The sequence below is a fragment of the Cuculus canorus genome, chromosome 39, assembly GCF_017976375.1.
Source record: "Cuculus canorus isolate bCucCan1 chromosome 39, bCucCan1.pri, whole genome shotgun sequence".
NCBI classification, from domain to species: domain Eukaryota; kingdom Metazoa; phylum Chordata; class Aves; order Cuculiformes; family Cuculidae; genus Cuculus; species Cuculus canorus.
Genome location: NC_071439.1, coordinates 627,474 through 648,027, shown reverse-complemented (window position 1 = coordinate 648,027; position 20,554 = coordinate 627,474). Strand labels below are relative to the sequence as shown.

The 20,554-nt window shown below is 58.7% G+C and overlaps 1 protein-coding gene across 1 annotated transcript; it reads left to right on the top strand.

Annotated features, from left to right (window-relative positions):
• Positions 1 to 2,905: 2,905 nt before the first annotated feature.
• On the top strand, positions 2,906 to 19,795 carry SLC7A8 (solute carrier family 7 member 8; the record flags this gene model as incomplete). The annotated part of the gene is made up of 11 exons (XM_054053120.1): positions 2,906 to 3,110; positions 6,166 to 6,370; positions 8,290 to 8,438; positions 9,659 to 9,784; positions 11,298 to 11,454; positions 12,851 to 12,974; positions 14,075 to 14,178; positions 15,149 to 15,245; positions 16,488 to 16,634; positions 17,733 to 17,910; positions 19,216 to 19,795. Coding segments are annotated over 11 exons (1,737 nt in total), but the record flags the coding sequence as incomplete, so codon positions are not given.
• Between the last annotated feature and the right edge of the window lie 759 nt (positions 19,796 to 20,554).

Below are 20,554 nucleotides of genomic sequence, written 5' to 3'. Positions count from 1 at the left end.
GGGGAGAAGTGGAGGGAAATGAGGAAAATATGGGGAGAAATGGTGGGAAAGTGAGGAAAATATGGGGAGAAATGTGGGAAAGTGAGGAAAATATGGGGAGAAATGGAGGGAAATGAGGAAAATGTGGGGGAAATGAGGAAAACATGGGGAGAAATGGCGGGATTTGGGGGAAGATGTGGGAAAGTGAGGAAAATATGAGGAGAAATGAGGGGGAATCAGGAAAATATGGTGAGGAATGTGGGAAAGTGAGGAAAATATGGGGAAACATGAGGAGAAATAGGGGGTTTGGGGGAGAATATGTGGGAAAGTGAGGAAAATATGGGGAGAAATGGGGGGTTTGGGGGGAGAGTGTGGGAAAGTGAGGAAAATATGGGGAAAATGAGGAAAATATGGGGAGAAATGGTGGGAAAGTGAGGAAAATATGGGGAGAAATGAGGAAAATATGGGGAGAAATTGGGGTAATTTGGGGAGAAATGGTGAAAATGAGGAAAATGTGTAGATAAGAGGGGGAAAGGAGGAAAATCTGGGGAGAAATGGGGGAAACGAGGAAAATATGGGGAGAAATGGGGGTGATCTGTGGAGAAATGGAGAACATGAGGAAAATATGGGGAAAATGGGGGAAATATGGGGAGAAATGGGGGAAATATGGGGAGAAATGGAGGAAATATGAGGGGAATGGGGGGAAATATGGGGAGAAATGGGGGAATATGGGGAGAAATGGGGGGAATATGGGGGAAAATGGGGAAATATGGGGAGAAATGGGGGAATGTGGGAGAAATGGGGGAATATGAGGGGAAATGGGGGAAATATGAGGGGAAATGGGGGAAATATGGGGAGAAATGGGGGAAATATGAGGGGAAATGGGGGAATATGGGGAGAAATGGGAATATGGGGAGAAATGGGGGAATGTGAGGGGAAATGGGGGAATGTGAGGGGAAATGGGGGAATATGAGGGAAATGGGGGAAATATGGGGAGAAATGGGGAGAATATGGGGAGAAATGGGGGAATGTGGGGAGAAATGGGGGAATATGGGGAGAAATGGAGGAATATGGGGAGAAAAGGGGGGAATATGAGGGGAATATGAGGGGAAATGGAGGGAATATGGGGGAAATGGGGGGATATGAGGGGAAATGGAGGAATGTGGGGAGAAATGAGGGAATATGAGGGGAAATGGGGAATATGAGGGGAAATGGGGGGAATATGGGAGAAATGAGGGAATATGAGGGGAAATGGGGGGAATATGGGAGAAATGAGGGAATATGGGGAGAAATGGAGGAATATGGGAGAAAAGGGGGAATATGAGGGGAATATGAGGGGAAATGGGGGGAAATGGGGGGATATGAGGGGAAATGGGGGAATGTGAGGGGAAATGGGGGAATGTGGGGAGAAATGGGGGAATATGGGGAGAAATGGGGGAATATGAGGGGAAATGGGGGGATTATGGGGAGAAATGGAGGAATATGGGGAGAAATGGAGGAATATGAGGGGAAATGGAGGGAATATGGGGGAAATGGGGGGATATGAAGGGAAATGGGGGAAATATGGGGAGAAATGGGGGGAATATGGGGAGAAATGGAGGAATATGAGGGGAAATGGGGGAATATGGGGAGAAATGGGGGAATATGGGAGAAATGGGGGAATATGAGGGGAAATGGGGGAAATATGGGAAGAAATGGGGGAATATGGGGAGAAATGGGGGAATATGGGGGGAAATGGGGGAAATATGGGAAGAAATGGGGGGAATATGGGAGAAATGGGGGAATATGAGGGGAAATGGGGGAAATATGGGAAAGAAATGGGGGAATATGGGGAGAAATGGGGGAATATGGGGAGAAATGGGGGAAATAGGGGGAGAAATGGGGGAAATATGAGGGGAAATGGAGGAATATGAGGGGAAATGGGGGGAATATGAGGGGAAATGGAGGAATATGAGGGGAAATGGGGGGAATATGGGGAGAAATGTGGGGAGAAATAGGGGAATATGGGGAGAAATGGGGGAATATGAGGAGAAATGGGGGAAATATGGGGAGAATGGGGAATATGGGGAAAATGGGGAATATGAGGAGAAATGGGGAATATGAGGGGAAATGGTGGAAATATGGGAGAAATGGGGGAATATGAGGGAAAATGGGGGAAATATGGGGAGAAATGAGGGAATATGAGGGGAAATGGTGGAAATATGGGGAGAAATGGGGGAATATGGGGAGAAATGGGGGAATATGAGGGGAAATGGAGGAATATGAGGGAAAATGGGGGGAATCCGTGAGGTATGAGGGAATGGAGGAGGGGGATAAGGTGGGTCTGAGGGTGGAATGCGAGTGGAAAGGGAAGACCGGAGGGAAAAGGAGACGGATTGGGGGCACCTGGAGACATGGGGGGACCCGAGGGAGGAATGGGGGGACACAAGGGGGATGGGGGGCCCGAGGGAGGAATGGGGGGACACAAGGGAGGAAAGGGGGGACCAAAGGGAGGAAAGGGGGGACCAAAGGGGGAAAGGGGGACCAAAGGGGGACAATGGGGTGTCCGGGAACCCCATGAACTTTTGGGGAGCCCCATGGAGGGGGGGGTTTGAAGGCACAACCCCCCCCCTTCCCCGTCCCCCCATTTCCCAACCCCCCCTCCGTCTCCCTCCTTCCTCCCCTCCTCCTCAAGGAAGGGGGAAAGTCCTCTCCCCGTTATCAGGAGAGGCCGAAGGTCGCGGGGAAGGCGAAGCCGAGAGGATTTCGGGGCGCCCGAAGGATCCCCAAACGCTTCTCTTTTCCCCTCTTCGTATCCCAAAAGTCCATATCCCAGGAAAACGGAAAAAAAAAAAGGGGGAACCCCCCCCACCCCCCCCCCCCCATGTTTTTTTTCGGCTGCGGGATCGCCGCCGAGAACCTCCCACCGCGGCGCAGGAGATAAACAACCACCCGACACCCCAAAAACCCAGAAGGAGACACCCGAGGACACCCCCCGAAAACCCCCGACGGAAGCCATGGAGGAAAAAGGCCGGAAAAGCGAGGAAAAGGGGGATCCCCCCGGGAAAAAGGAGGAGGGAGAAGGGGGGACGGCGGCGCCGTGGCCTTGAAGAAGGAAATCGGACTGCTCAGCGCCTGCGGCATCATTGTGGGTGAGGAGATTTGGGGGGGACGGACACCCTAAAAACCACCCCGGAGGCGCTCCGGAGCGCCAACCCCACAAAATCCTCCAGGGTATCCCCCAAAATCCCGCTGTTTCCAACCAAATCCCACTGTTTCCCTCCAAATCCCACTGTTTCCCCTCAAATCCCACTGTTTCCGACCCCCAACCCCTCTGTACCCACGAATCTCCCTCCAGGGACCCCCAAAATCCTTCCAGGGACCCCCCAAATCACCCCAAAAATCACACAGACCCCCTCAAATCCATCCAGACCCCCCCAAATCCCACTGTTTCCCCAAATTCCACTGTTTCCAACCCCAAACCTCTCTGTACCCCACGAATCTCCCTCCAGGGACCCCCAAAACCCGTCCAGGGACCCCTCAAGTCACCCCAAAAACCACACAGACCCCCCAAATCCATCCAGACCCCCCCAAATCCCACTGTTTCCCTCCAAATCCCACTGTTTCCGACCCCAACCTCTCTGTACCCCACGAATCTCCCTCCAGGGACCCCCAAAAACCTGTCCAGGGACCCTCGAATCGCCCCAAAAATCACACAGACCCCCCCAAATCCATCCAGACCCCCCAAATCCCGCTGTTTTCCCCACAAATTCCTGTTTCCCCCCAAATTCCACTCTTTCCGACCCCCAACCTCTCTGTACCCCACGAATCTCCCTCCAGGGACCCCCAAAACCCGTCCAGGGACCCCTCGAATCACCCAAAAACCACACAGACCCCCCCAAATCCATCCAGACCCCCCAAATCCCACTGTTTCCCCCCAAATTCCACTGTTTCCGACCCCAAACCTCTCTGTACCCCACGAATCTCCCTCCAGGGACCCCCAAAATCCTTCCAGGGACCCCTCGAATCACCCCAAAAATCACACAGACCCCCCCAAATCCATCCAGACCCCCCCAAATCCCACTGTTTCCCCCAAATCCCACTGTTTCCGACCCCAAACCTCTCTGTACCCCACGAATCTCCATCCAGGGACCCCCAAAATCCTTCCAGGGACCCCTCGAGTCACCCCAAAAATCACACAGACCGCCCCAAATCCATCCAGACCCCCCAAATCCCACTGTTTCCCCCCAAATTCCACTGTTTCCAACCCCAACCCCTCTGTACCCCCAAATGTCCCCCCAGGGACCCCCCAAATCCCCCAAATCCATCCAGACCCCCCCAAATCCCACTGTTTTCCCCCAAATCCCTCTATTCACCCCCAAATCTCCCCCCAGGGACCCCCAAACCCTTCCAGGGACCCCTCAAATCCCCCCAAATCCACCTAGAGGACCCCCAAATCCATCCAGACCCCCCAAATCCCACTGTTTCCAACCCCAAACCCCTCTGTACCCCTCAAATCTCCCCCCAGGGACCCCCCAAATCCTCCAGACCCCTCAAATCCCCCAAATCCCCCCAGACCCCCCAAATCCCACTGTTTCCAACCCCAAACCCCTCCGTCCCCCCAAATGTCCCCCCAGGGACCCCCCAATCCCCCAAATCCATGCAGACCCCCCCAAATCCCACTGTTTCCCCCCAAATCCGCGCAGACGCCCCCAAATCCCACTGTTTCCAACCCCAAACCCCTCTGTAACCCCCAAATCTCCCTCCCTGGACCCCCCAAATCCCTTCAGACCCCCAAATCCCACTGTTTCCCCCCAAATCTCCCCCCAGGACCCCAAAATCCCCCCCAAACCGCTCTGTTTCCCCCCAAATCTCACTCCGGGCACCCCTAAATCCTCCCTATAGGGCTGGAGGGTCGTTATGGGGCGCCCCATAGCGCCGTGGGTCAACCCATAGGGATGTGGGTCACCCCATATCCCTCCTGCCCCATAGCGGGGAGCCCTTTATAGAGCTGTATGGAGTCCATGGGTCGCCCCATAGTGCCGTGGGTCACCCCATAGGGATGTGGGTCACCCATATCCCTCCTGCCCCATAGCGGAGAGCCCTTTATAGAGCCGTGTGGAGGCCGTGGGTCGCCCCATAGCGCCGTGGGTCACCCACAGGGATGTGGGTCACCCCATAGCCCTCCTGCCCAATAGCGGGGAGCCCTTTATAGAGCCGTATGGAGGCCGTGGGTCGCCCATAGCGCCGTGGGTCACCCATAGGGATGTGGGTCACCCCATAGCCCCTCCTGCCCCATAGCGGGGAGCCCTTTATAGAGCCGTATGGAGTCTGTGGGTCGCCCCATAGCGCCGTGGGTCACCCCATATCCCTCCTGCCCCATAGCGGGGAGCCCTGTATAGAGCCGTATGGAGGCCGTGGGTCGCCCCATAGCGCCGTGGGTCACCCATAGGGATGTGGGGCACCCCATATCTCTCCTGCCCCATAGCGGGGAGCCCTTTATAGAGCCATATGGAGTCCATGGGTCGCCCCATAGCGCCGTGGGTCACCCCATAGGGATGTGGGTCGCCCCATATCCCTCCTGCCCCATAGCGGGGAGCCCTTTATAGAGCCATATGGAGTCCATGGGTCGCCCCATAGCGCCGTGGGTCACCCCATAGGGATGTGGGTCGCCCCATATCCCTCCTGCCCCATAGCAGGGAGCCCTTTATAGAGCCGTATGGAGTCTGTGGGTCGCCCCATAGCGCCGTGGGGCACCCATAGGGCCATGGGTCGGCCCATATTCCTCCTGCCCCATAGCGGGGAGCCCTTTATAGAGGTGCATGGAGTCCGTGGGTCGCCCCATAGTGCCGTGGGTCACCCCATAGTGCCGTGGGGCACCCATAGGGATGTGGGTTGCCCCATATCCCTCCTGCCCCATAGCGGGGAGCCCTTTATAGAGCCGTATGGAGGCCGTGGGTCGCCCCATAGTGCCGTGGGTCGCCCTATAGGGATATGGGTCGCCCCATAGCCCTCCTGCCCCATAGCAGGGAACCCTTTATAGAGCCGTATGGAGTCCGTGGGCCACCCCATAGAGCCATGGGGCACCCCATAGCCCTCCTGCCCCATAGCGGGGAGCCCTGTATAGAGCCGTATGGAGTCTGTGGGTCGCCCCATAGCGCCGTGGGTCGCCCCACAGCGCCGTGGGTGGCGTCTCTCTCCCCCCAGGGAACATCATCGGGTCGGGGATCTTCGTGTCGCCGCGGGGCGTGCTGGAGAACGCGGGCGCCGTGGGGCTGGCGCTGGTGGTGTGGGGCGCGACGGGCGCCATCACGGCCGTGGGGGCCCTGTGCTACGCCGAGCTGGGGGTCGCCATCCCGCGCTCGGGGGGCGACTACGCCTACGTGACCCACATCTTCGGGGGGCTGGCGGGGTGAGTGGGGTCACAGCCGTGGGGCGGGGGGCGGAGCTATGGGTCAGGGCTCTGTGGGTCGCCGTGGGGCGGATCTAGGGGTCGCTATGGGGCGGGATCTATGGGTCAGGGCTCTGTGGGTCGCCGTGGGGCGGATCTAGGGGTCGCTACGGGGCGGGATCTATGGGTCAGGGCTCTGTGGGTGGCTATGGGGTGGATCTATGGGTCGCTATGGGTCAGGGCTTTATGGGTCTCTATGGATCCCCATTAGCTCCCATTGATCCCTATTGGTTCCATTGGTTCCCATTGGTCTCTATGGGTCTCTGTGGGTCTCTCTGATTTCTATGGGTCTCTGGTCGCTATGGGGCGGATCTATGGGTCAGGGCTCTGTGGGTCACTATGGGGCGGATCTATGGGTCGCTATGGGTCGGGATCTATGGGTCAGGGCTCTATGGGTCGCTATGGGTCCCCATTAGCTCCCATTGATCCCTATTGGTCCCATTGGTTCCCATTGGTCTCTATGGGGCTCTCTGGTCTCTATGGGTCTCTGGTCGCTATGGGGCGGATCTATGGGTCGCTATGGGTCGGGATCTATGGGTCAGGGCTCTGTGGGTCGCCATGGGGCGGATCTATGGGTCGCTATGGGGCGGGATCTATGGGTCAGGGCTCTGTGGGTGGCTATGGGGCGGATCTATGGGTCACTATGGGTCAGGGCTTTAGGGGTCTCTATGGGTCCCCCTTAGTCCCCATTGATCCCTATTGGTTCCCATTGGTCTCTATGGGTCTCTCTGGTCTCTATGGGGCTTTGGTCACTATGGGGCGGCTCTATGGGTCTCTATGGGTCAGGATCTATGGGTCAGGGCTCTATGGGTCGCTATGGGTCACGATCTATGGGTCAGGGCTCTGTGGGTGGCTATGGGGCGGATCTATGGGTCGCTATGGGTCAGGGCTTTATGGGTCTCTATGGGTCCCCATTAGCTCCCATTGATCCCTATTGGTTCCCATTGGTCTCTATGGGTCTCTCTGGTCTCTATGGGGCTTTGGTCACTATGGGGCGGCTCTATGGGTCTCTATGGGTCAGGATCTATGGGTCAGGGCTCTATGGGTCACTATGGGTCACGATCTATGGGTCAGGGCTCTGTGGGTGGCTATGGGGCGGATCTATGGGTCACTATGGGTCAGGGCTCTATGGGTCTCTATAGGTCCCCATTAGCTCCCATTGATCCCTATTGGTTCCCATTGGTCTCTATGGGGCTCTCTGGTCTCTATGGGTCTCTGGTCGCTATGGGGCGGATCTATGGGTCGCTATGGGTCAGGATCTATGGGTCAGGACTCTATGGGTCGCTATGGGTCAGGATCTATGCGTCAGGGCTCTATGGGTCTCTATGGGTCCCCATTAACTCCCATTGATCCCTATTGGTCCCATTGGTTCCCATTGGTTCCTATTGGTTCCCATTGGTCTCTATGGGGCTGTGGTCGCTATGGGTCGCTGTGGGTTGCTATGGGGCGGATCTATGGGTCTCTATGGGTTGGGATCTATGGGTCAGGGCTCTATGGGTCTCTATGGGTCAGTATCTATGGGTCAGGGCTCTATGGGTCCCCATTAGCTCCCATTGATCCCTATTGGTCCCATTGGTTCCCATTGGTCTCTATGGGTCTCTGGTCGCTATGGGTCGCTATGGGTCGCTGTGGGTCGCTATGGGTCAGGTCTATGGGTCGCTATGGGTCAGGCGCTATGGGTCACTATGGGTCAGGATCTATGGCTCAGGGCTCTATGGGTCCCCATTAGCTCCCATTGTTCCCTATTGGTACCCATTGGTGTCTATGGGTCTCCGGTCGCTATGGGTCGCTGTGGGTCGCTATGGGGCGGCTCTGTGGGTCGCTATGGGGTGGCTCTATGGGTCGCTGTGGGTCAGGCGCTATGGGTCGCTATGGGTCAGGTTCCTGCGGCTGTGGATCGCGGTGCTGGTGATTTACCCCACCAACCAGGCCGTCATCGCCCTCACCTTCGCCCACTACGCTCTGCGCCCGCTGCTGCCCTGCGACGCCCCCGAGCCCGCCCTGCGCCTGCTGGCCGCCGCCTGCCTGCGTGAGTCCACCAGTACAGACCAGTATAGACCAGTACAGACCAGTACCGACCACCACCGGGCACCACCGGGCACCACGGGGCAATATAGGCCAATACGGACCAGCACGCAGCACCTCACAGCGGGCTGCTGCCTGCTTGCTGCGTCCAGTAGGGACCAGTATAGACCAGTATAGACCAGTATGGACCAGTATAAACCAGTATGGACTGTTATAGAGCGGTATGGACCAGTATAAACCAGTTCGGACCAGTACTGGGTACCACAGGCCAACACGGACCAGCACGCAGCACCTCACAGCTGGCTGCTGCCTGCTTTCTGCGTCCAGTAGGGACCAGTATAGACCAGTATAGACCAGTATAGACCAGTATAAACCAGTATAGACCGTTATAGAGCAGTGTGCACCAGTATAAACCAGTACGGACCAGTATAGGGTAGTAGGGACCAGTATGGACCAGTACAGAGCTGTGCAGAGTAGGAGGGAGTTGGCTGCTGCCTGCCGACGGAGTCCAGTGTGGACCAGTATAGACCAGTATAAACCAGTATAGAGCAGTATGAACCGGTATAAACCAGTACGGACCAGTATAGAGTAGTGTGGAGAGTATAAACCAGTATAGACCAGTACAAACCAGTATAGAACGCCATAGAGCAGCAGTCTGCTGTCTCCTGCCTGCTTGCTGAGTCCGGTACAGACCAGTATAGACCAGTATAGACCAGTTAAACACCAGTTAGGCCACTTACAGACCAGTCCCACACCAGTTCCCCCATTCCCAGTCCCTCCCAGTTCCCCCATTCCCCCTCCCACTCCCTCCCAGTGCCCCCCTTCCCCCTCCCAGTGCCCCCCAGTCCCTCCCAGTTCCCTCCCAGTTCCTCAATTCCCCTCCCAGTGCCTCCCAGTCCCTCCCAGTGCCCCCATTCCGTCTCCCAGTTCCCTCCCAGTTCCCTCCCAGTCCCTCCCAGTTCCCCAATTCCCCCACCCAATCCCTCCCAGTGCTCCCAGTGCCCCCATTCCTCCTCCCAGTGCCCTCCCAGTACTCCCAGTCCCCATTCCCAGTGCTCCCAGTGCCCCCATTCCTCCTCCCAGTCCCTCCCAGTGCCTCCATTCCCCTCCCAGTCCCTCCCAGTTCCCCCATTCCCCCTCCCAGTGCCTCCCAGTCCCTCCCAGTTCCCCCATTCCCCCTCCCAGTCCCTCCCAGTCCCTCCCAGTGACTCCCAGTGCTCCCAGTGCTGCTCACCTGGGTGAACTGTGCGAGCGTGCGCTGGGCCACGCGGGTTCAGGACGTGTTCACGGCGGGGAAGCTGCTGGCGCTCGCCCTCATCATCGGCACCGGGCTCGTCCGCATCTGCCAGGGTCAGTCCCCCCACTGCAAACCAGTACAGACCAGTATAAACCAGTATAAACCAGTATAAACCAGTTAGGCCCCTTCCCCGCCCTCCTACAGCCCCCGCTTCCCCCACAGTTCCCACTTTCCCCATATCACCTTCCCCTCATTCCCCACATCCCCACTCCCCGTTCTCACTATAGACCAGTATAGACCAGTATAAACCAGTATAAACCAGTATAGACCAGTATAGACCAGTATAAACCAGTTAGGCCCCTTCCCCACCCTCCTACAGCCCCCGCTTCCCCCACAGTTCCCGCTTTCCCCATATCACCCTCCCCTCATTCCCCACATCCCCACTCCCCATTCTCGCTATAGACCAGTATAGACCAGTATAGACCAGTATAGACCAGTATAGACCAGTATAGACCAGTATAAACCAGTATAAACCAGTTAGACCTGTTGTCTTCCCTCTTACAACCCCCCCGTCCCCCACAGTTCCCAGTTTCCCCTGGGTTGCCGTCCCAGTGCTCCCAGTTACCCCTCCCAGTTCCCTCCAGTGCCTCCCAGTACTCCCAGTCCCTCCCAGTCCCTCCCAGCACCCATTCCCAGTCCCTCCCAGTCCCTCCCAGCACCCATTCCCAGTCCCGCCCAGTCCCACCCAGCACCCATTCCCAGTACCCCCAGTGCCTCCCAGTGCTCCCAGTCCCTCCCAATGCCTCCCAGTGCTCCCAGTCCCTCCCAGTGCCTCCCAGTACCTCCCAGTGGCTCCCAGCGCCCTCCCAGTCCCTCCTAGTGGCTCCCAGTCCCTCCCAGTGGCTCCCAGTGCCTCCCAGTCCCTCCCAGTCCCTCCCAGTCCCTCCCAGTGCCTCCCAGTGCCTCCCAGTCCCTCCCAGCGCCCATTCCCAGTACTCCCAGTCCCTCCCAGTGCCCTCCCAGCACTCATTCCCAGTGCTCCCAGTACCCCCAGTCCCTCCCAGTGCCTCCCAGTGGCTCTCAGCGCCCATTCCCAGTGCTCCCAGTGCCTCCCAGTGGCTCCCAGTGCTCCCAGTCCCCATCCCCAGTGCCTCCCAGTCCCCATCCCCAGTGGCTCCCAGTCCCTCCCAGTGCCCCCAGTGCCCATTCCCAGTCCCTCCCAGTGCCCCCATTCCCCCTCCCAGTCCCTCCCAGTGCCTCCCAGTCCCTCCCAGTCCCCCCCCGTCCCTCCCAGTGGCTCCCAGTGCCCGTTCCCAGTGCTCCCAGTCCCCCCCAGCGCCCATTCCCAGTCCCCCCCCGTCCCTCCCAGTGGCTCCCGGTGCCCATTCCCAGTGCTCCCAGTCCCTCCCAGTGCCTCCCAGTGCTCCCAGTCCCTCCCAGTGCCCCCCCAGTGCTCCCAGTCCCTCCCAGTGGCTCCGAGCGCCCATTCCCAGTCCCTCCCAGTCCCTCCCAGTGCTCCCAGTCCCTCCCAGTGCCTCCCAGCACCCATTCCCAGTGCTCCCAGTGCCTCCCAGTCCCTCCCAGTGGCTCCCAGTGGCTCCCAGTGCTCCCAGCGGGTTCCCGCAGGTCACCACTCGTGGCTGTCGCCGTCGCGGGCGTTCTGGTTTTGGGGCGCGGGGCCGTCGGGGGGCTCCTTGGCCCTCGCCTGCCTCCAGGGATCCTTCGCCTACGGAGGATGGAACTTCCTCAACTACGTCACCGAAGAGTTGGTGGAGCCGCACCGGTGCGCTTTGGGCGGAAAAAACCGCCCTTTCGGGCAAAAAAGGGCCAAAAACGGCGCCAAAAACGGCAAATTTGGGGCCGAAATGGGGATTGGGGGCGAAAAAGGGGGGGTTTGGGGGCGCAAAAGGGGGGAAATGGGGAGCGGCGTCGACCGAGGGGGCGGTGAGAGGGAATAGGGGCGGTTTGGGGTGAAAAAAGGGGGATTTTGGGGTAAAAAAGAGCGATTTTAGGCCAAAAAATGGCGGTTTGGGGCAAAAGTGGGAGATTTGGGAGCAAAAATGGGAGATTTGGGGGAAAAAGGGGTTTTGGGGTGAAAAAAGGGGTTTTTCTCGTTGGAATTTTGGTTTATTTGTGTAATTTCAATATTTTGGCTGCAATTCTGCTTTCTTTTGCTGAAATTTGGGGTTTTTTTCTGAAATTTTGTTCTTTCCTGTGGGGAATTTTATTTTTTTTGCTGGAATTTTGATTTCTTTTCCTGGAATTTTGCTTTCTTTTGCTGGAATTTTGTGGGGTTTTGCTGCAATTTTGGGGGTTTTTGCTGCAATTTTGGGTTTTTTTGCTGGAATTTTTTTTTTTTGCTGGAATTTTTGGGTTTTGCTGAAATTTTGTGGGTTTTTTGCTGGAATTTTGGTTTTTGCTCGTGAATTTTGTGGTTTTTTGCTGAAATTTTGGGTTTTTTTGCTGCAATTTTGGGGATTTTTGCTGGAATTTTATTTTTTTGCTGGAATTTTTGGTTTTTGCTGCAATTTTGTGGGTTTTTTGCTGCAATTTTGGTTTTTTGCTGAAATTTTGGGTTTTTTGCTGCAATTTTGGGGTTTTTTGCTGAAATTTTGGGGTTTTTTTGCTGCAATTTTGGGTTTTTTTGCTGAAATTTTGTGGTTTTTTGCTGAAATTTTGGGTTTTTTCCTGAAATTTTTTTTCTGAAATTTTGTGGTTTTTTGCTGAAATTTTAATTTTTTGCTGAAATTTTATTTTATTGCTGAAATTTTATTTTTTTGCTGAAATTTTGGGTTTTTTGCTGAAATTTTATTTTTTTCTGAAATTTTATATTTTTGCTGAAATTTTAATTTTTTGCTGGAATTTTATTTTTTTTGCTGAAATTTTGGTTTTTTTGCTGAAATTTTATTTTTTTTGCTGAAATTTTATTTTTTTGCTGAAATTTTATTTTTTTGCTGAAATTTTGGGTTTTTTTTGGAAATTTTGGTTTTTTGCTGAAATTTTATTTTTTTCTGGAATTTTATTTTTTTGCTGAAATTTTATTTTTCCCTGAAATTTTGTTTTTTTCCTGAAATTTTTTTTTTTGCTGAAATTTTAATTTTTTTTCTGAAATTTTAATTTTTTTGCCGGAATTCCATTTTCCCCCCCGGACGCCGCGTTTCGCCGTGGGGGACCCGCAGGAACCTGCCCCGCGCCATCTTCATCTCCATCCCTCTCGTCACCTTCATCTACGTCTTCGCCAACGTCGCCTACGTCACCGCCCTCAGCCCCCACGAACTCCTCCAGTCCAGCGCCGTGGCCGTGGTGAGGGAGACTGGGAGCACTGGGAGCACTGGGACGGCACTGGGAGGGCACTGGGAGGGGAAATGGGGGCACTGGGGGGCACTGGGAGGGGAAATGGAGGCACTGGGATGGACTGGGAGGCACTGGGAGGGGAAATGGAGGCACTGGGATGGACTGGGAGGCACTGGGAGGGGAAATGGAGGCACTGGGATGGACTGGGAGGCACTGGGAGGGGAAATGGAGGCACTGGGAGGGGAAATGGAGGCACTGGGAGGGGAAATGGGGGCACTGGGAGGGACTGGGAGGCACTGGGAGGGCACTGGGAGGGGAAATGGAGGCACTGGGAGGGAAATGGAGGCACTGGGAGGGACTGGGAAGGCAGTGAGAGGCACTGGGAGGGAACTGGGGGTTACTGGGAGCACTGGGGGGTGACTGGAAGGGCACTGGGAGGGGACTGAGGGTTACTGGGAGCACTGGGGGTGACTTGGGAAGGCAGTGAGAGGCACTGGGAGGGCACTGGGGGGTTACTGGGAGTACTGGGAGGCACTGGGAGGGCAGTGAGAGGCACTGGGAGGGAACTGGGGTTACGGGGGGTTACTGGGAGTACTGGGAGGGCACTGGGAGGGCACTGGGAGGGGGAATGAAGGCACTGGGGGGCACTGGGAAGGCAGTGAGAGGCACTGGGAGGGAACTGGGGGCTACTGGGGGGTTACTGGGAGTACTGGGAGGCACTGGGAGGGCAGTGAGAGGCACTGGGGGTGGACTGGGGGTTACTTGGGGGTTACTGGGAGTACTGGGAGGGCACTGGGAGGGGGAATGGAGGCACTGGGAGGCACTGGGCAGGAACTGGGGGTTACTGGGAGCACTGGGGGTGACTGGGAAGGCAGTGAGAGGCACTGGGAGGGCACTGGGCGGTTACTGGGAGCACTGGGAGGGCACTGGGAGCCCCGTTAACCCTTTGCTTGCCGCAACCGCGGCGTCCGCCGGCGCTCGGGCGGCCCTTGGGGTGCCCCTGGCTGGGGGGGGGGGGTTACTGGGAGCACTGGGGGGTTACTGGGAGCACTGGGGGGGGTTACTGGGAGCACTGGGAGCAGTGGGTTAAGGCGGGGCGCCCGTGGCAGTCGTTCGGGGAGCGGGCGCTGGGCGCCATGGCGTGGGTGATGCCGCTCGCCGTCGCCCTCTCCACCTTCGGCGGAGTCAATGGGTCCCTCTTCACCTGCTCACGGTCAGTGACGTCGCGGTGACGTCACGGCTTCCCCGCTGTGACGTCACAGCCCCCTTTATGGCCCTTCCTTCCCCCCCTCCCCCTCCTCCCGTTGACGCTTCATTCGGTGATGCGCGCGTTCATTCTGGCCACGCCCCCTCGCCGTGACGTCACGCGCCAGGCATTCAAACGAGGGGCGCCGCCCCCTCGTGGCCACGCCCCTTCCCAGCCAAACCACGCCCCTCTCAACCAAGCAACATCTCTTCCAGACAAAGCCACGCCCCATCCCATCTAAGCCACGCCCATTCCAGCTAAACCACGCCCGAGCCATCTAAGCCACGCCCCCAAACTGCCCCGCGGCCCTTCCCAATGACCCCAATCCACCCCATATCCCCTCCCAGTGCCTCCCAGTCCCTCCCAGTGCCTCCCAGTACCCCCATTCTGCCCCACAGCCCCCCAATCCACCCCAATCCCCCTCCCAGTGCCCCCATTATGCCCCACAGCCCCCCAATCCACCCCATATCCCCCTCCCAGTCCCTCCCAGTGCCTCCCAGTTCCTCCCAGTACCCCCATTCTGCCCCACAGCCCCCTCAAACCACCCCATATCCCCCTCCCACTCCCTCCCAGTCCCTCCCAGTACCCCCATTCTGCCCCACAGCCCCCCCAATTCACCCCATATCCCCCTCCCAGTGCCCCCCAGTGCTCCCAATAACCCCACAGTAACCCCCAGTCCCCTCCCAGTGCTTCCCTTCCCCCTTCCAGTCCCCTCCCACTACTCCCAGTCCCCTCCCAGTGCCTCCCAGTCCCCTCCCAGTGCCCCCATTCTGCCCCACAGCCCCCTCCAACCACCTCCCAGTCCCTCCCAGTGCCCCCAAACTCCCCCACAGCCCCCCCAAACCACCCCGTAGCCCCTCCCAGTCCCTCCCAGTGCCCCCCATTGTGCCCCACAGCCCCCCCCAAATGACCCCTCGCCCCACTTTCCCCCCCCCAGTCTGTTCTACGCTGGTGCTCGTGAGCGGCACCTCCCGTCGCTGCTGGCCATGATCCACGTGCGGAGGAGGACCCCCATCCCCGCCCTGGCCGTCACCGTGAGCAACTGGGAGCGACTGGGAGGGACTGGGAGCGACTGGGAGGGGCTGTGGGGAGGTTTGGGTGCACTGGGAGGCGACTGGGAGGGGCTGTGGGGCGCTTTGGGGGGGCTACGGGGTGGTTTGGGGGCACTGGGAGGCGACTGGGAGGGGCTGTGGGGCAGAATGGGGGCACTGGGAGCGACTGGGAGGGACTGGGAGGTGGTTGGACGCGGCTATGGGGCAGAATGGGGGCACTGGGAGCGACTGGGAGGGCCTCTGGTGGCTGTTTGGGGCGTGGCTTGAAGGGATAGGGCGTGGCTTGAAGGGATGGGGCGTGGCTTGAAGGGAGATGGGGCGTGGCTTGAAGGGAGATGGGGCGTGGCCTGCGGTTGGGGCGCGGCATGTCGGGTCCTAGTGCCCTCCCAGTCCCTCCCAGTACCCTCCCAGTATACAGTAATACACACCAGTGCACTCCCAGTGCCTCCCAGTACCCTCCCAGTGCCCCTTAGGGCTCTCCCAGTCCCTTCCAGTGCCCCTTAGGACCCTCCCAGTGCCTCCCAGTGCCCTCCCAGTGCCTCCCAGTACCCTCCCAGTATACACTAATACACACCAGTGCCCTCCCAGTCCCTCCCAGTGCCCCCCCAGTGCCCTCCCAGTACCCTCCCAGTATACACTAATACACACCAGTGCCCTCCCAGTGCCCCCCAGTGCCTCCCAGTGCCCCTTAGGGCCCTCCCAGTGCCCCCCAGTGCCTCCCAGTCCCTCCCAGTGCCTCCCAGTATACACTAATACACACCAGTCCCTCCCAGTGCCCTCCCAGTGCCCCTTAGTGCCCTCCCAGTCCCTCCCAGTGCCCCATAGTGCCCTCCCAGTCCCTCCCAGTGCCCTCCCAGTGCCCCTTAGTGCCCCCCAGTGCCCTCCCAGTGCCTCCCAGTCCCTCCCAGTGCCCTCCCAGTGCCCCTTAGTGCCCCCCAGTGCCCTCCCAGTGCCTCCCAGTCCCTCCCAGTGCCTCCCAGTATACACTAATACACACCAGTCCCTCCCAGTGCCCTCCCAGTGCCCCTTAGTGCCCTCCCAGTCCCTCCCAGTGCCCCATAGTGCCCTCCCAGTCCCTCCCAGTGCCCCTTAGTGCCCTCCCAGTCCCTCCCAGTGCCCTCCCAGTGCCCCTTAGTGCCCCCCAGTGCCCTCCCAGTGCCTCCCAGTCCCTCCCAGTGCCTCCCAGTGCCCCCCAGTGCCTCCCAGTAACGCCAGTGCTCCCAGTGCGTGTCGACGCTGCTGATGCTGGTGACGGGGGACATCGAGACGCTCATTAATTACGTGGGGTTCGTTAATTACCTGTGGTACGGGGTGACGGTGGCGGGGCTGGTGGTGCTGCGGCGCCGGGCGACCGCGCGGCACAGCCTGCAGGTGAGACACCAGTATAAACCAGTATAAACCAGTATAAACCAGTATAAACCAGTAGGAACCAGTGACACCCCCCCCGCACCGCACACATCCGCCCAATGGTTCCTATGGGACACTGAGAGGCTGCGGCACACGAGGGGTTAATGGCGGTCCCACTGCCTCCCAGTGCCTCCCAGTGCCCTCCCAGTGCCCTCCCAGTCCCTCCATTCCCCCTCCCAGTGCCCTCCCAGTCCCTCCCAGTGCCTCCATTCCCCCTCCCAGTGCCTCCCAGTCCCTCCCAGTTCCTCCCAGTTCCCCCATAGCCCCACAAAACCCTCTCCCAGTCCCTCCCAGTCCCTCCCAGTTCCCCTATAGCCCCCAAACTCCCCTCCCAGCCCCTCCCAGTGCCCCAATTCTGCCTCCCAGTCCCTCCCAGTTCCTCCCAGTGCCTCCCAGTGCCCTCCCAGTCCCTCCCAGTGCCTCCCAGTGCCCCCATTCTGCCCCACAGTCCCTCCCAGTGCCTCCCAGTCCCTCCCAGTTCCCCCAAACCCCCTCCCAGTGCCTCCCAGTTCCCCCAAACCCCCTCCCAGTCCCTCCCAGTTCCCCAAACCCCCTCCCAGTGCCTCCCAGTTCCCCCAAACCCCCTCCCAGTCCCTCCCAGTTCCCCCATAGCCCCCCCCAAACCGCCTCCCAGTCCCTCCCAGTTCCCCCAATCCCCCTCCCAGTCCCTCCCAGTTCCCCCATAGTCTCCCCAATCCCCCTCCCAGTCCCTCCCAGTCCCTCCCAGTTCCCCCATAGTCCCCCCAAACCCCCTCCCAGTGCCTCCCAGTCCCTCCCAGTTCCCCCATAGTCTCCCGAAACCCCCTCCCAGTCCCTCCCAGTTCACCCAAACCCTGTCCCAGTCCCTCCCAGTTCCCCAAACCCCCTCCCAGTGCCTCCCAGTCCCTCCCAGTTCCCCCATAGTCTCCCCAAACCCCCTCCCAGTCCCTCCCAGTTCCCCCAATCCCCCTCCCAGTCCCTCCCAGTTCCCCCAAACCCCCTCCCAGTCCCTCCCAGTCCCCATTCTCCCCCACAGCCCCCCCCAGTCCCCTCCCAGTAGCTCCCAGTTACCTTCTCCCGCAGGTGCCGCTGGTTTTCCCGGCGCTCTTCTTACTGGTTTGGGCGGCGCTGCTGCTGTTCTCGCTGTGGTCGGAGCCGCTGCCGTGCGGCTTGGGCCTCGCCGTCATGGCCACCGGGGCCCCCCTTTACCTGCTGGGGGTGCGCGGGGGCACCCGCCTGCCCGCCCTGCGCAGGGCCCTCGGTACTGGGAGCACTGGGAGGGACTGGGAGGGCCTCTATGGGGCCTCTATGGGCCTCTATGGGGGCTCAATGGGGACTCAATGGTTCTCTATGGGCTCAATGGGTCTCTATGGATCGCTATGGGGTCTCTATGGGTCTCTATGGGTCTCTATGGGGTCTCTATGGGTCTCTATGGGGTCTCTATGGGGTCTCTATGGGGTCTCTATGGGGTCTCTGTGGGTCTCTATGGGTCTCTATGGGTCTCTGTGGGTCTCTATGGGGTCTCTATGGGTCTCTATGGGGTCTCTATGGATCTCTATGGGGTCTCTATGGGTCTCTATGGGGTCTCTATGGGTCTCTATGGGGTCTCTATGGGTCTCTGTGGGTCTCTATGGGGTCTCTATGGGGTCTCTATGGGGTCTCTATGGATCTCTATGGGGTCTCTATGGGTCTCTATGGGTCTCTATGGGGTCTCTATGGGTCTCTATGGGGTCTCTATGGGTCTCTATGGGGTCTCTATGGGGTCTCTATGGGTCTCTATGGGGTCTCTATGGGTCTCTGTGGGTCTCTATGGGGTCTCTATGGGGTCTCTATGGGGTCTCTATGGATCTCTATGGGGTCTCTATGGGTCTCTATGGGTCTCTATGGGGTCTCTATGGGTCTCTATGGGTCTCTATGGGGTCTCTATGGGTCTCTATGGGGTCTCTATGGGGTCTCTATGGGGTCTCTATGGGTCTCTATGGGGTCTCTATGGATCTCTATGGGGTCTCTATGGGTCTCTATGGGTCTCTATGGGGTCTCTATGGGGTCTCTATGGGGTCTCTATGGGTCTCTATGGGGTCTCTATGGGGTCTCTATGGGGTCTCTGGGTCTCTATGGGTTGCTATGGGTCGCTATGGGTCTCTATGGGTCGCTATGGGTCTCTATGGGGTCTCTATGGGTCGCTATGGGTCTCTGTGGGGCAGTTATGGGTCGCTATGGGTCTCTATGGGTCGCTATGGGGCAGTTATGGGTCTCTATGGGTCGCTATGGGTCTCTACGGGTCGCTATGGGGCAGTTATGGGGTCTCTATGGGTCGCTATGGGTCGCTGTGGGGTCTCTATGGGGTCTCTACGGGTCGCTATGGGTCGCTATGGGTCAGTTATGGGTCGCTATGGGTCTCTATGGGTCTCTATGGGTCCCTATGGGTCTCTACGGGTCGCTATGGGGCAGTTATGGGTCGCTATGGGTCGCTATGGGTCTCTATGGGGCAGCTATGGGTCGCTATGGGTCGCTATGGGTCGCTATGGGTCGCTATGGGTCGCTATGGGTCGCTCTCTCCCCACAGACTCTCTGACGCTCTTCGGGCAGCGCCTCTGTCTCGTCGTTTACCCCCACAGTGACTCTCCTGCGCCCCATAGCGACGCCCCCGCGCCCCACGGCAAAGCCCCCCGCCCCATAGCGACCCCCGGCAGCCCCTCACCTCTCAGCCCCACAACTGACCTCCCCCCCCCAACCCCTCCCAGCCCCACACCTGAGCCCCGTGGGGCTGCCCCACACCTTCCCCCCTCAGTGCCTTCTCCTGCCCCATAGCGCAGCCCCAGTGCCTTACAGCCTGCCCCATAGCGAGGGGGCCTGCCCCATAGGAAACCTCCCTGCCCCATAGCGTGCCTGCCCCATAGCAAAGGGCCTCTGCCCCATAGCGGAGTCGCCTGCCCCACATCGGTTTCACCCCCCAAGTGACCCCCCAGGTGAGAGTGTGACCCACAGCCTGCCCCACACATCGTCCTCCTGCCCCACAGATGGTCCTCCTGCCCCACAGCCCCCCCTCTCTGACCCACAGATCCCCTCGCCGTGGGTCGCGCCCCCTCGCCGTGGGGCAGGGCTGCTCCCGACAATCAAGGATTCAATAAACGTGGGTGCCCGCAGCGAGACGTGTGGGGCAGCTATGGGGCGGGGGGAGGTGTGGGGCTGTGGGGCAGGAAGGCATAGCTATGGGGCAGAGATCTGTGGGGCAGAGGGAGGCGCTATGGGGCAGAGAGGGGGATCTGTGGGGCAGAGAAGGGATCTGTGGGGCAGAGAGGGGGATTTGTGGGGCAGAGAAGGGGATCTGTGGGGCAGAGAGGGGGATTTGTGGGGCAGAAGAAGGGATCTGTGGGGCAGAGAGGGGGATCTGTGGGGCAGAAGGAGGGATCTATGGGGCAGAGAAGGGATCTATGGGGCAGAGAGGGGATCTGTGGGGCGGAGAAGGGGATCTGTGGGGCAGAGAGGGGATCTGTGGGGCAGAGAGGGGGATCTATGGGGCTAAAAGGGGGATCTATGGGGCAGAGAGGGGGATCTATGGGGCTAAAAGGGGGATCTATGGGGCAGAGAAGGGATCTATGGGGCTAAAAGGGGGATCTATGGGGCAGAGAAGGGATCTATGGGGCTAAAAGGGGGATTTGTGGGGCAGAGAGGGGATCTATGGGGCTAAAAGGGGGATCTATGGGGCAGAGAGGGGGATCTATGGGGCTAAATGGGGGATCTATGGGGCTAAAAGGGGGATCTATGGGGCAGAGAGGGGGATCTATGGGGCTAAATGGGGGATCTATGGGGCTAAAAGGGGGATCTATGGAGCAGAGAGGGGATCTATGGGGCAGAGAGGGGGATCTGTGGGGCAGAGAGGGCGATCTATGGGGCAGAGAGGA